General features: G+C 48.4%; 1 protein-coding gene across 1 annotated transcript in view; it reads left to right on the top strand.

Annotated features, from left to right (window-relative positions):
* tie1 (tyrosine kinase with immunoglobulin-like and EGF-like domains 1) overlaps positions 1 to 13,481 on the top strand; it is a 162,923-nt gene that overhangs the window by 122,404 nt on the left and 27,038 nt on the right. The window contains exons 15-17 of the mRNA XM_085983239.1: positions 75 to 265; positions 7,090 to 7,300; positions 10,224 to 10,334. Of these exons, the coding sequence (XP_085839365.1) occupies positions 75 to 265; positions 7,090 to 7,300; positions 10,224 to 10,334 (513 nt within the window). The remainder of the gene's footprint in view (positions 1 to 74; positions 266 to 7,089; positions 7,301 to 10,223; positions 10,335 to 13,481) is intronic.

The following is a 13,481-nucleotide window of genomic DNA, read 5'->3' as shown; positions in this document are numbered from 1 at the left end:
ATAAGAACGAGATCTTTCCAAGTTGCTAAAAAGGACGTCTGTTTCCTCACATTGGATCTGTTCCTTTTCCTCAGCTACATCTAGTGTGCTTCATGTATCGGGGAGTTTGGAGCAGCCCCCTGCTGATGATCAGCAGCTCTTGATGGCCATTGTGGGCTCAGTGTCGGTGACCTGCCTGACCATCCTCCTCGCACTCCTGGGCCTCTTCTGCGTACGTAAAACCCTCTTCCAGCGACGCCGAACCTTCACTTACCAGTCAGGATCTGTAAGTACCACACAAGTTAAGTTAAATGTGATTGAATTTTTCGAGGGGGTGACTAGGTGTGTGGATGAGGGTAGTGCAGTTGATGTAGTCTACATGGACTTCAGTAAGGTTTTTGACAAAGTCCCACATGGGAGACTGGTCAAGAAGGTAAGAGCCCATGGGATCCAGGGCAATTTGGCACATTGGATCCAAAATTGGCTTAGTGGCAGGAGGCAGAGGGTGATGGTCGAAGGTTGTTTTTGTGACTGGAAGCCTGTGTCCAGTGGTGTACCGCAGGGATCGGTGCTGGGTCCCTTGCTGTTTGTAGCGTACATTAATGATTTAGATATGAATGTAGGAGGTATGATCAGTAAGTTCGCAGATGACACGAAAATTGGTGGAGTGGTAAATAGCGAGGAGGGAAGCCTCAGGCTACAGGATGATATAGACGGGTTGGTCAGATGGGCAGAACAGTGGCAAATGGAATTTAACCCTGAAAAATGTGAGGTGATGCATTTTGGGAGGACTAACAAGGCAAGGGAATACACAATGAATGGTAGGACCCTAGCAAGGACAGAGGATCAGAGGGACCTTGGTGTGCATGTACATAGATCCCTGAAGGCAGCAGGACAGGTAGATAAGGTGGTTAAGAAGGCATATAGGATACTTGCCTTCATTAGCCGAGGCATAGAATATAAGAGCAGGGAGGTTATGATGGAGCTGTACAAAACGCTAGTTAGGCCACAGCTGGAATACTGTGTGCAGTTCTGGTCGCCACACTATAGGAAGGATGTGATTGCATTGGAGAGGGTGCAGAGAAGATTCACCAGGATGTTACCTGGGCTGGAGCGCCTCAGCTATGAAGAAAGACTAAACAGGCTGGGGTTGTTTTCCTTGGAGCAAAGAAGGCTGAGGGGGGACCTGATTGAGGTGTACAAAATGATGAGGGGCATAGATAGAGTAGATAAAGAGGAACTTTTCCCCTTAGTAGAGGGGTCAATAACCAGGGGGCATAGTTCCAAGGTAAGGGGCAGGAGGTTTAGAGGGGATCTGAGGAAAAACTTTTTCACCCAGAGGGTGGTTGGAATCTGGAACTCACTGCCTGAAAGGGTGGTAGAGGCAGGAACCCTCACAACATTCAAGGAGCATTTAGATGAGCACTTGAAATGCCATAGCATACAAGGCTACGGACCAAGTGCTGGAAAATGGGATTAGAATAGACAGGGCTTGATGGCCGGCGTGGACACGATGGGCCGAAGGGCCTCTTTCTGTGCTGTGTATAACTCTATTTATGACTCTAAATACATAGTGTAATCTGCTGGTTGTATTCAATTTAAAGTTTCAAATTAAATCTTATTCCATGGAAATCTCGCAGTGCTGCTGCTTATGATTCTCGACTGGTGGTGCAAATGCATATTTAGATTTGCTGCTGATTCAGGACTGCCAACCAATAGGATTTTATCATGGGAATCCTAACTTTGGCCATTTTTGATTGGCCTTTCACAATACCAAGCTTGTTTCACTTTTTCTTTCTCTCTCTTCTTTCTGTATTTTTTCCTGCTCTATTCGTACTCTTTCTTGCCTTTGGAATTTGCTTTTCACATCTTTCTCTGGCAGGCAAAGTGGTAGAAGCAAAAACGTAGGGCATTCAAAATGAGGCTGAATGTAATAAAGGGAAATGTCAGGGATGAGCTTCGATGGACCAAGTAAGCTTTTTTCATCCTTGACTTTTATTATGTTTTCTCCTTTCCGCCCCTGAAGTCTGCCTTTTCTTTCTTTTTTTTTCTCTCTTTCTGGAACTGGTCTGCCTTTTGTTTTTCGACATCTTTGTTGACCATCAGGCTTCCAAACACTCGCAACATTGAGGAAGCGGTACAAGTTGAACAGGATATAAAAATGATCTGGCTTCAACAAAAACTGTTGTGATGAAATATTCCATTCACCACTGCCTGTGACTGTGGTCGGTTTCAGTGTCATTTCCCTTCCCCCAGTCCTCATTGTATTGTTTATTGGAATGTGCTGGAATGTGCTGTGTGTGTAGGGCTCCGCCCATACCTGGCCCCTTTTGTAAGCTAGCTCAGTCTGGCCTCAGTCTCCAGAAGGAAGATACCTCTCTCTCTTACGTGTTACTTTCTAAGTTAATAAAAGCCTTGTTTTGTTTCGCTAACATCGAGTCTCGGAATTATTGAGGCTCATCAATTTTATTAACTTATTTTTCAACACTATGGATCAACTCCTGAAACCCGAACGTTTGGATTTGGATCAACATGCTCCGGACACATCAGCACGCTTCGGACACTGGTTTGAGTGTATGGAATTCTTCCTGGACAATTCCGCAGCCGTCAAAGATGCTACGGACGCTGCGAGGATGAGACTCGGAATTCTGCGGAATTGGGTAAGCCACCGGGTTTACCCCCTCATCCAAGACGCCGATACGTACCTGGCCGCCTGCGACATCTTAAAGGCGCATTACCAGCAGCCTACGAATGAGGTGTATGCTAGGCATCTGCTCGCTACTCGCGCACAGCGACCTGGGGAATCGGTGGAGGAGTTCCTAAGCACCCTGAAAATGCTTGGCAAAGACTGCAAGTGCCGAGATGTAAAAGCCGCAGTGTACACTGACGAGCTTGTTCGCGATGCCTTTATCACAGGCCTCAGCTCCACTTACATCCGGCAAAGACTGCTGGAAAAAACGGGGTTGGACCTGAAACAGGCTGCGGACACCGCGCGATCCCTGGATGTGGCCCAGAGAAACTCGGACGCCTACTCTTCAGCCCGCGCCGTCCACGCCGCCACGTGTGCAGCGAGGGCGCCGCCATCTTGGAAGGCATCTTCCCCGCCTGGCAGCCCGACACCGGCGGGGCCCCGCTCTCCCCCCAGAAGCCCTACGACAGCCGCGACGCGTCAGGGACCCAACTGCTACTTCTGCGGGCAGCCAAAACACACCAGAAACCTGTGCCCGGCGAAAGGCACCACCTGCTTTAAGTGCGGTAAGAAGGGGCACTTCGGGAAGGTGTGCAGAGGGAACCCCGCCGGAAAACCAACCGCCGGAAAACCCGCCACCGCCGCGTGTGCGCCGTGGGAGCGGCCATCTTGGACGCCATCTTGCCCGACCTCGTGGGGTCCGCCATCTTATGAGCAGACAGCGTGGACGCCATCTTGTATCGATCAGGGCCCTACAGTGGCATCGGTCACAGTGGACCAGACCAGGCCGCACCCGCTATCCAAATCAATGGTGGACATCGAGGTAAACGGGTGCCGGGTTAAATGTTTAATTGACAGTGGAAGCACGGAGAGTTTTATCCACCCTGAACTGGCACAGCAACTCTCCCTAAAGGTGGTCCCTGCTCAGGGTACCATCTCTATGGCTGGTAAAACCCAGACATCGACCATTCTGGGTTACTGCATGGTACAATTGGGCGTTAACGGAACTGTATACGATAATTTTAAAGTATTAATCATGAAGAACCTATGTGCGAGCGTGATCTTGGGCCTGGATTTCCAGTGCAACCACCAAAGCATCACGCTCAAGTACAGTGGGTCCCAGCCGCCCCTCACAGTGTGCGGTCTGGCTACCCTGAAGGTAAAGCCGCCTTCGCTATTCGCGAACCTTACCCCTAACTGCCGGCCAATAACGACCAAAAGCAGGAGGTACAGCTGGGAGGACGGGCGGTTTATCGCGACCGAGGTAGACAGGCTCCTGAAAGAGCGCATTATTGAACGCAGCAACAGCCCGTGGCACGCCCAAGTGGTAGTGGTAAGGGGTAGCGAGAAGAAACGGATGGTGATCGACTATAGTCAAACGATCAACAGGTACACCCAACTAGACGCCTACCCGCTACCCCGCATATCAGAAATGGTGAACCAAATCGCCCAATACCGGGTGTTCTCCACCATCGACCTCAAGTCAGCGTACCACCAGCTCCCTATCAGACCAGAGGACCGCTCGTACACCGCCTTCGAGGCGAACGGACGCCTCTACCAATTCCTCAGAGTCCCCTTTGGGGTGACGAATGGGGTCTCGGTTTTTCAGAGGGAGATGGACCACATGGTCGATGACCACCACTTGCAGGCAACCTTCCCCTACCTCGACAACGTCACCATCTGCGGCCACAATCAGCAGGATCACGACTCGAACCTCGAGAGGTTGCTGGAAACCGCACAAAAACTCAACCTCACCTACAACGAGGACAAGTGCGTTTTCAACACCACGCGCCTCTGCATACTAGGCAGCGTGGTGGAAAATGGGGAAATCGGACCAGACCCCGACCGATTGCGCCCCCTACGGGAGCTGCCCCTGCCCAACACTCCCAAAGCCCTGAAAAGGTGCCTGGGGTTATTTTCTTATTATTCCCAATGGGTCCCCAACTACTCCGACAAAGCCCGCCCCCTCTTGAAAGCATCCTCTTTTCTGCTCTCTGCTGAGGCCCACGCCGCCTTCAAAAGCATTAAGCAGGATATTGAGCGGGCCACGCTACAGGCAGTGGACGAGAACACTCCATTTCAAGTGGAAAGTGATGCGTCTGACTTCGCCTTGGCGGCCACCCTCAACCAGGCGGGGCGGCCCGTAGCTTTCTTCTCGAGGACCCTCCAAGGGCCCGAGATCAGACACTCCTCCGTGGAAAAGGAGGCCCAAGCCATCGTGGAGGCAGTGCGCCACTGGCGCCACTACCTAGCCGGCAAACGCTTCACCCTACTTGCCGACCAGCGGTCGGTAGCGTTTATGTTCAATAATAAACAGAGGGGGAAGATTAAAAATGATAAGATTCTTAGGTGGCGGATCGAGCTCTCCACCTTCGAGTACGACATCATTTACCGGCCAGGGGCCCTTAACGAATCCCCTGACGCCCTCTCACGAGGGATGTGTGCCAGCGCCACCGGGGATCGGCTACAGACCCTCCACAACGACCTCTGCCACCCAGGGGTCACGCGGCTGTTCCACTTCATAAAGTCCCGTAACTTACCCTACTCGATTGAGGAAGTTCGGTCTCTGACCAGGAACTGCCGCACTTGCGCTGAGTGCAAGCCTCGGTTCTACCGCCCAGATAGAGCCCACTTAATCAAAGCTACACGGCCCTTTGAGCGGCTCAGCTTAGATTTCAAGGGCCCCCTCCCGTCCGTCGACCGCAATGTTCACTTCCTGAACATTGTGGACGAATACTCCCGGTTCCCATTCGCCTTCCCCTGCCCAGACATGACCAGCGCCACGGTCATTAAATGCCTCAACAGCCTGTTCTGCCTGTTCGGTATGCCGAGCTACATCCATACGGATAGGGGGGCGTCCTTCATGAGTGAAGAGCTACGCCAGTGCATGCTGTCCAAGGGGATCGCCACGAGCCGTACCACCAGCTACAACCCCCGGGGTAACGGCCAAGTGGAGCGAGAGAACGGGACAGTATGGAAAGCAGTCACTCTAGCTCTAAGGACCAAGGGCCTCCCTATCTCCCACTGGCAGGAAGTCCTCTCGGATGTGCTCCATTCGATACGGTCGCTATTGTGTACGGCCACTAATGCCACGCCTCATGAACGAATGTTTGTCTTCCCCCGGAAATCCACCTCAGGCGTATCCATGCCGTCATGGCTCTCCACCCCAGGTCCGGTACTCGTGCGAAGGCATGTGAGGGGCCACAAGACGGACCCTCTCGTGGAGCCAGTACACCTACTCCACGCCAACCCCCAATACGCATATGTCCGGCACGCCGACGGAAGGGAGGACACCGTGTCCATAAAAGACGTCGCCCCAGCCGGCATCGACAACAACCACGGCAATAGCAGCAACAACGATCACAGCAACTCTTACCCACCCACTACTCTTTCATCACCCCCGGAAGAACATCGACCAACGGCACCCCCACCAACTACCCCTTCAACAACCCTGGCGGCACCCCCGGCAGAGACCCAGGAGACTACCGGGGACACCCAGCCGACACCCACGGCACCACAACAGCCACGTCGGTCGCAGAGGACTATCAAACCCCCGAACAGACTAAATCTATAGAAGGGGTGAATGTGATGAAATATTCCATTCACCACTGCCTGTGACTGTGGTCGGTTTCAGTGTCATTTCCCTTCCCCCAGTCCTCATTGTATTGTTTATTGGAATGTGCTGGAATGTGCTGTGTGTGTAGGGCTCCGCCCATACCTGGCCCCTTTTGTAAGCTAGCTCAGTCTGGCCTCAGTCTCCAGAAGGAAGATACCTCTCTCTCTTACGTGTTACTTTCTAAGTTAATAAAAGCCTTGTTTTGTTTCGCTAACATCGAGTCTCGGAATTATTGAGGCACATCAACTGTGTTGGTCACTAACCTTAACATGTAAAGGATCTTTTGTCTGTCAATCCATGAATCTCCTGACTTTTTTTTACACCACAAACCTTCGTGTTTTTTTTAATGAATTGTATGACTTTTGCACTCTGGAGATTGGCATTAAGAGTAAGGTTATTGTCACTGCTTCCTTGGCAATGCATTAGTTCACACTGAGACTGAACCATACAATCAGTTCTGATGTCACTTGCTGCATGGAGCCCACTGGTATTGTTTAAACTAATTTCAACTGGAACAGATCAAAGTTAACCTCAAAGCATTTATCCCATTTTTATCAAATAGAACTTTATTTTCGGTCTGTGTTGTTTAAGGATTGGATTCCTTGTTGAAATTCTTTCAGATATGTACTTTCATATTCTTAATTGTTATAACTCATTATCCTGGGGTAAAAAGAACAGTTTATAACCTGCATGAACCATTTAATTCTCTGCTGTTGCTACAACATGCTGTTACAGTCCTGTATAGCCAACGGGCAACAAAAAGACAGCAAGTAGGTAACCTTTGGTTTTATTTGTTTGTTCTGAGGGTGAAGAGACAGTCCTTCAGTTTAATTCTGGAACTCTGACGCTCACACGCAGGCCAAAGCCACAGCCCGAGCCCCTCACCTACCCCATCCTACAATGGGATGACATCAAATTTGAGGATGTTATTGGAGAAGGAAATTTTGGGCAAGTCATCAAAGCTTTGATTAAAAAGGATGGACTGAAGATGAACGCTGCAATTAAAATGTTAAAAGGTATCTCTTTATTTAAAATTTAAAATGGCGCCTATGGCCTGGAGTTTCCGCGCAATTGCGTTGTTTTTTTTTTAGCGTAATTCCCCCGATATCGGTGTAGCCGCGCAAAAGATCCCGGAAGTTTAAGCTTAAATTGCGTTCAACACAACTCGAGTTTTCGCGATTTTTTGCGCTAGTTTTAAAAACTGGCCACGCCCCCAGGCTGAATTAATCACCACTGGGCGTTTCCGCAAATTGCGCTCGTTTGCAGGCCTTCGAGTAGGCTCCAAAAATCAAGCTGGATCGTTTGGGCACAAGGACACTAAGAGGTACGTTTTGAAAGGTTTTGAATGAAATTGTTTTAAGGAACTGACTACTGTACACCAATCTAACTAGAAAATAGATTTATATATTTTTTAAAGGTCATTTTCAGTCATTTAAAATCGGGTTACTTGCAGGTGGTGGATTGACAGTGTGATTTTAAAAAGCTTATTTTTCATGATAAACCCATTTTCAACTGTATTAACCAAACTGCAATTAGTTACCACACTTAAACATATCATGGAATATTTATTAAAGCAAAAATATTTTTAAGAAATTATATTTTAAAACGCTGCCCGATTGCTCTGGTTCATGGCAGATTTTGCATTTGGCAATATGCCAATGAGTTTGAGCGGAAACTCAGGGGAAAGTAAACACTTTTCAAAATGGGCGCAATTTGCGCCAGAATTGCCGATTGCGCCCAAACCGAAACTCTACCCCTATGTCTGTAACATTCACTTGTGTAGATTTTCTGATTGGCCCTCTGATTGGGCGTTAGTCAGACGGTGCTTCATAACCTTCATTTACGTAGTTTGGTTGAGCATCTCATCCATATTGGGCCTCGCATTGGAACCTGCTGGAGTGGGCTCACGTGGGGTGCTGGGTACATTTAAAGGGGTGTGGCCACCTAAAGGTAAGTGGCAAAATAAGGGGGCAAACATATTGCTAGCTCTGCAAAGACTTCTAGGCCTAGAAATTCAGTTGTTTGCGCCAGCCGCTAGCGCCTTAGGAGGAGGAGATGTGGGGCGCTAGGCGGCTAGCGGCCGGGCGCAGCGCGATCTGCACCTCTCCACAACTTCAGTAAAGATTTAGCGGCGGCGCAAAGCCTTTGCGCGCGCTCAGCTGCGCGCGCAGATCCTGACGTCATTTCATCGTGCAACGCCCTTTGTGCGCCCCAAACCAGAAATTCAGTGGCGCCGGCCTATTGTGCGCCTGGCGCCCCTAGTGACTGGTAGAGGGGAACGGTTCCCAGTCGCTGCGGGGCGCAGGGGGCGCAAATTAAAGGGCACTCCTCCTGCAGTAGAAAAGGCAGCCATTTTGCAACACTCCTTCTTTGTGAGAGACGGATCTTTGCAGAGAGACAAAGGTAGAGAGCTTTCTGGTTTGGCTCAACACTCGCACAGGTACTTGTGGCTTCAGGCCACAGCTTTCCACTTGTCTTTAACTTCAGAGCCATATCATTGATTGGAAACATATAATGGGGGCTGCAATGGGTGCAAACGTTGGCCTTCTCCATTGCATTCAAAGGGCTCACAGACGCCGTGAGAGAGTGGCAGTCATGGCCAGACGGAGAGGGGGCAACAGGCGTCGGCAAAGGAGGCCTTACCCACCCAGGGTATACCGCCAGCAGTTCTCATATCTGAACATGTCTGACGAGCAGTGTGTTCGGAGGCTGCGATTCCGAAGGGCGGTGGTCACTGAGATCTGCCACCTGCTTCGCGGAGATCTGCAGCCACATCTGAGGAGCAGGACGTCTCTGTCGGTGGCAGTGAAGGTGACGGTGTCTCTCAACTTCTATGCCACCGGCTCCTTCCAATCCGCTACTGGGGACATTTCCAACATCTCTCAGTTTGCCGTGCATTGCTGAAGCTGAAAAACATACAATGCAACCCATAGCAATCCTGGACGTGTTCATGACACCTCATGCAATTCTGATGCAAAATCCAAGGTGTTGTGTTGACATCAGGGCCTCGTTGAAATGTTGCAACTGGGAACTGGCGGGTGTTTCTTACGCCACTTGAAAACATAACTGGCAAAAGAACCAGCGGGGACCTGAGGAGTCTCTTTTTTTTAAGCAGTGAGCTGTTATGATCTGGAATGCACTGCCTGAAAGGGTGGGGGAAGCAGATTTAATATAACTTTCAAAAGGGAATTGGATAAATACTTGAAGGGGAAAATTGTGCAGGGCTGTGGGGAAAGAGCAGGGGAGTGGGACTATTTCGATAGCTCTTTCAAAGAGCCGGCACAGGCACGATGGGCTGAATGGCCTCCTTCTGTGCTGTATCATTCTCTGATTCTATAGCCAGAAAATTAAGTGGAGCTCTAAATGGGCAGCAATCTGCCGAAGCAATTTCCGTCCATATTTCCAATCAGTTACACCCACGTTATGCATGTTTATTGAGAGCAGTTGATTCGAAAACCTAGCCTCCTTCATCTTTAGGCCAGAGGCAGCTGTGTGAAAACCATGCTGCCCAGTCCGTTGGCCACGAGTCACATATGGCTCATTGAGAATCCAGATGTGGCTAATGTAATTCCTGATTTGTAAATAATAAAGGAGTAACAGACACCTTGGTTGGGCAAGTGATCTCAATATTCATATTCGCATGGCATATGCATGTGAACTTTAACCTTTTTGTGTGTTTGTTGGGAAAATGGTTAGACGAAAAGCAGAGCGTGTTTTGAACATTGCTTGTGCTGTATTTCCTTGGTTACTGAATGGTAGTAGCTGTTTGTTAAATAAATATACACATGCAAAGTGCTTTACCTGTACTGGGTAAGTGTATGTAAGGAGTGTTTGTTACAAAAATTAGCGCATGTGGATAAAACGGTGTCACCATGGCCACACCTGTCGGCGATCACTATGCTAAAAGTATGTAACAACATTGTATTGTACTTTACACAGAATTTGCCTCGGAGAATGACCACAGAGACTTTGCAGGAGAGCTGGAGGTTTTGTGTAAACTTGGGCATCATCCTAACATCATCAATCTGCTGGGAGCCTGTGAGAACAGAGGTAAGAATTGGGACCCAACCAAATTCTACACAAAGGTCAAAAAAAACAGAATACAGGACTCAGCAATATGAAGGAGGGTCCGTCTAAGTATATCAAACCCTGATTTTACCAGCCCTGAGGAGGCGGGTTTGTAGGCGGGACTGTTGGGAAAATTTGAAAAAATGACGGTGGGTTCCGATCCCGCCGTCAACCCGTCTCCGCTCAACTTTGCCAGAGGCGGGCTTGCAGAGTCCCTTTTGGTTGCACCGCCAGGCGGTGGGATAGGCCCTTAAGGCACTTAACTGCTACTTAAGTACCTCTATAATCCCATTTTGAGAGGCCTTTCAAATTTTGCCACATTTCCAGCATGCTGCACGTCTCTCCTGAAACACGCCATCTAATCCTGTCGGATTCACAAGTAGCTGGCTTCTGAACAGCTGCAGCTCCACCATCAAAACGGAGCTCTCAACAAGGACCAGTTGCAGGCGGCAGAACTTTGTTTTTTTCTGGTTTTGGAGAACTTTTTGCAGGTCCACTGATTTTGGATGTGCTGAAGCAGAGATCCATCTCCACTGTGACCTCCTGGGAAAATCCACTCCCCACATTGACTGAGCGCTTCCTCAACTGAGGTATCTAGCAGGGGAACCATTTATTTCCTTTCATCCTGGACCTCAGATTCGGACGAAGAGCACCCGCAGCAGCAGCAGAACCAGGGACAACAGCAGCACCAACAACAGGAGCGCCAACCTGCTGCTCAATGAATACATGGCTAGAGGAATGGTGCAAGGGGGAGGGATTCAAATTCCTGGGACATTGGAACCGGTTCTGGGGGAGGTGGGACCAGTACAAATCGGACGGTTTGCACCTGGGTGGGACCGGAACTGATGTCCTAGGGGGAGTGTTTGCTAGTGCTCTGGGGGAGGGTTTAAACTAAAATGGCAGGGGGTTGGGAACCTGAGCAGGGAGACAGAGGAAAGGGAAACAAGGATAGAAGCAAAAGACAAGAAGGAGAAAAACAAAGGTGGCAGTCAGAGAAATCAAGGGTTTAAATCAAACATGGCCACAGTAAATAATAATTCTAAAAGGTGTAAGAGCGTTAAAAAAACAAGCCTGAAGGCTTTGTGTCTTAATGCGAGGAGCATTCGTAATAAGGTGGGTGAATTAGCTGCGCAAATAGAGGTAAACGAATATGATATGATTGGGATTACGGAAACATGGCTCCAGGGTGGCCAAGGCTGGGAACTCAACATCCAGGGGTATTCAATATTCAGGAAAGATAGGCAAAAAGGAAAAGGAGGTGGGGTAGCATTGCTGGTTAAAGAGGGGATTAACACAATTGTAAGGAAGGATATTAGCTCTGATGATGTGGAATCTGTATGGGTAGAACTGAAAAATACCAAGGGGCAGAAAATGTTAGTGGGAGTGGTATATAGACCTCCAAACAGTAATGCGGAGGTTGGGGATGGCATTAAAAGGGAAATTAGAGATGCGTGCAATAAGGGCACAGCAGTTATCATGGGTGACTTTAATTTACATATAGATTGGGCTAACCAAAGTGGTAACAATACTGTGGAGGAGGAATTCCTGGAGTGTATACAGGATGGTTTCCTGGACCAATATGGCGAGAAACCAACTAAAGATCAAGCCATCTTAGACTGGGTATTATGTAATGAGAAAGGATTAATTAGCAATCTTGTGCGAGGCCCCTTGGGTCGGAGCGATCATAATATGATAGAATTCTTCATTAAGATGGAGAGCAAAGTAGTTGACTCAGAGACTCGGGTCCTAAATTTAAATAAAGGAAACTACGATGGTATGAGGCGCGAGTTGGGTAAGATTGATTGGGGAATGTCACTCAAAGGGTTGATGGTGGATAGGCAATGGCAAACATTCAAAGATTGCATGGATGAACTACAGAATTTGTTCATCCCAGCTTGGCATAAAAATAAAACAAAAAAGGTGACTCAACTGTGGCTAACAAGGGAAATTAGGGATAACATAAGATCCAAGGAGAGGACATATAAATTGGCCAGAAAAAGCAGCAAACCTGAGGATTGGGAGCAGTTTACAATTCAACAAAGGAGGACAAAGGGATTAATTAAGAGGGGGGAAATAGGGTATGAGAGTAAGCTTGCAGGGAACATAAAAACTGAATGTAAACACTTTTATAGATATGTGAAGAGAAAAAGATTGGTGAAGTCAAGCATAGGTCCCTTGCAGTCAGAATCGGGGGAATTTATAATGGGGAACAAAGAAATGGCAGACCAATTAAATACATACTTTGGTTCTGTCTTCACAAAGGAGGACACAAATAACCTCCCAGAGATGCCGGGGAACATAGGGTCTAATGAGAGGGAGGAACTGAAAGAAATCAGTATTTGTAGGGAAATGGTGTTAGGGAAATTGACGGGATTGAAGGCCGATAAATCCCCAGAGCCTGATAATCTACATCCTAGGGTACTTAAGGAAGTGGCCCTGGAAATAGTAGATGCATTGCTGGTCATCTTCCAAAATTCGATAGATTCTGGAACAGTATCCATGGATTGGAGGGTAGCTAATGTTACCCCACTATTCAAAAAAGGTGGTAGAGAGAAAACGGGGAATTATAGACCAGTAAGCCTGACATCGGTAGTGGGGAAAATGGTAGAGTACATTATAAAAGATGTAATAGCAGAGCACTTGGAAAACAGTGACAGGATCGGACAAAGTCAACATGGATTTACTAAAGGTAAATCGTGCTTGGCTAATCTACTGGAATTTTTTGAGGGTGTAACTGGTAGAATAGAGAAGGGAGAACCAGTGGATGTGGTGTATTTGGACTTTCAAAAGGCTCTCGATAAGGTCCCGCATAAGAGATTAGCGTGTAAAGTTAAGGCACATGGGATTGGGGGCAAGGCATTGACTTGGATAGAGAACTGGTTGGCAGACAGAAAGCAAAGAGTTGGAATAAACGGGTCTTTTTCCGAGTGGCAGGCAGTGACTAGTGGGGTACCGCAGGGATCGGTCCTTGGACCCCAGCTATTCACAATATATATTAATGATCTAGATGAGGGAACCAGATGTAACATCTCCAAGTTTGCAGACAACACAAAGCTGGGTTGGCGTGTGTGCTGTGAGGAGGATGCCGAGAAACTCCAGTATGATATGTACAGGTTGGGTGATTGGGCA

This window comes from Somniosus microcephalus, chromosome 3, assembly GCF_052327205.1.
Source record: "Somniosus microcephalus isolate GS21.2 chromosome 3, FLI_Smic_1.0, whole genome shotgun sequence".
Taxonomy (NCBI): Eukaryota; Metazoa; Chordata; class Chondrichthyes; order Squaliformes; family Somniosidae; genus Somniosus; species Somniosus microcephalus.
This window is presented reverse-complemented; position numbering and strand designations above follow the sequence as displayed.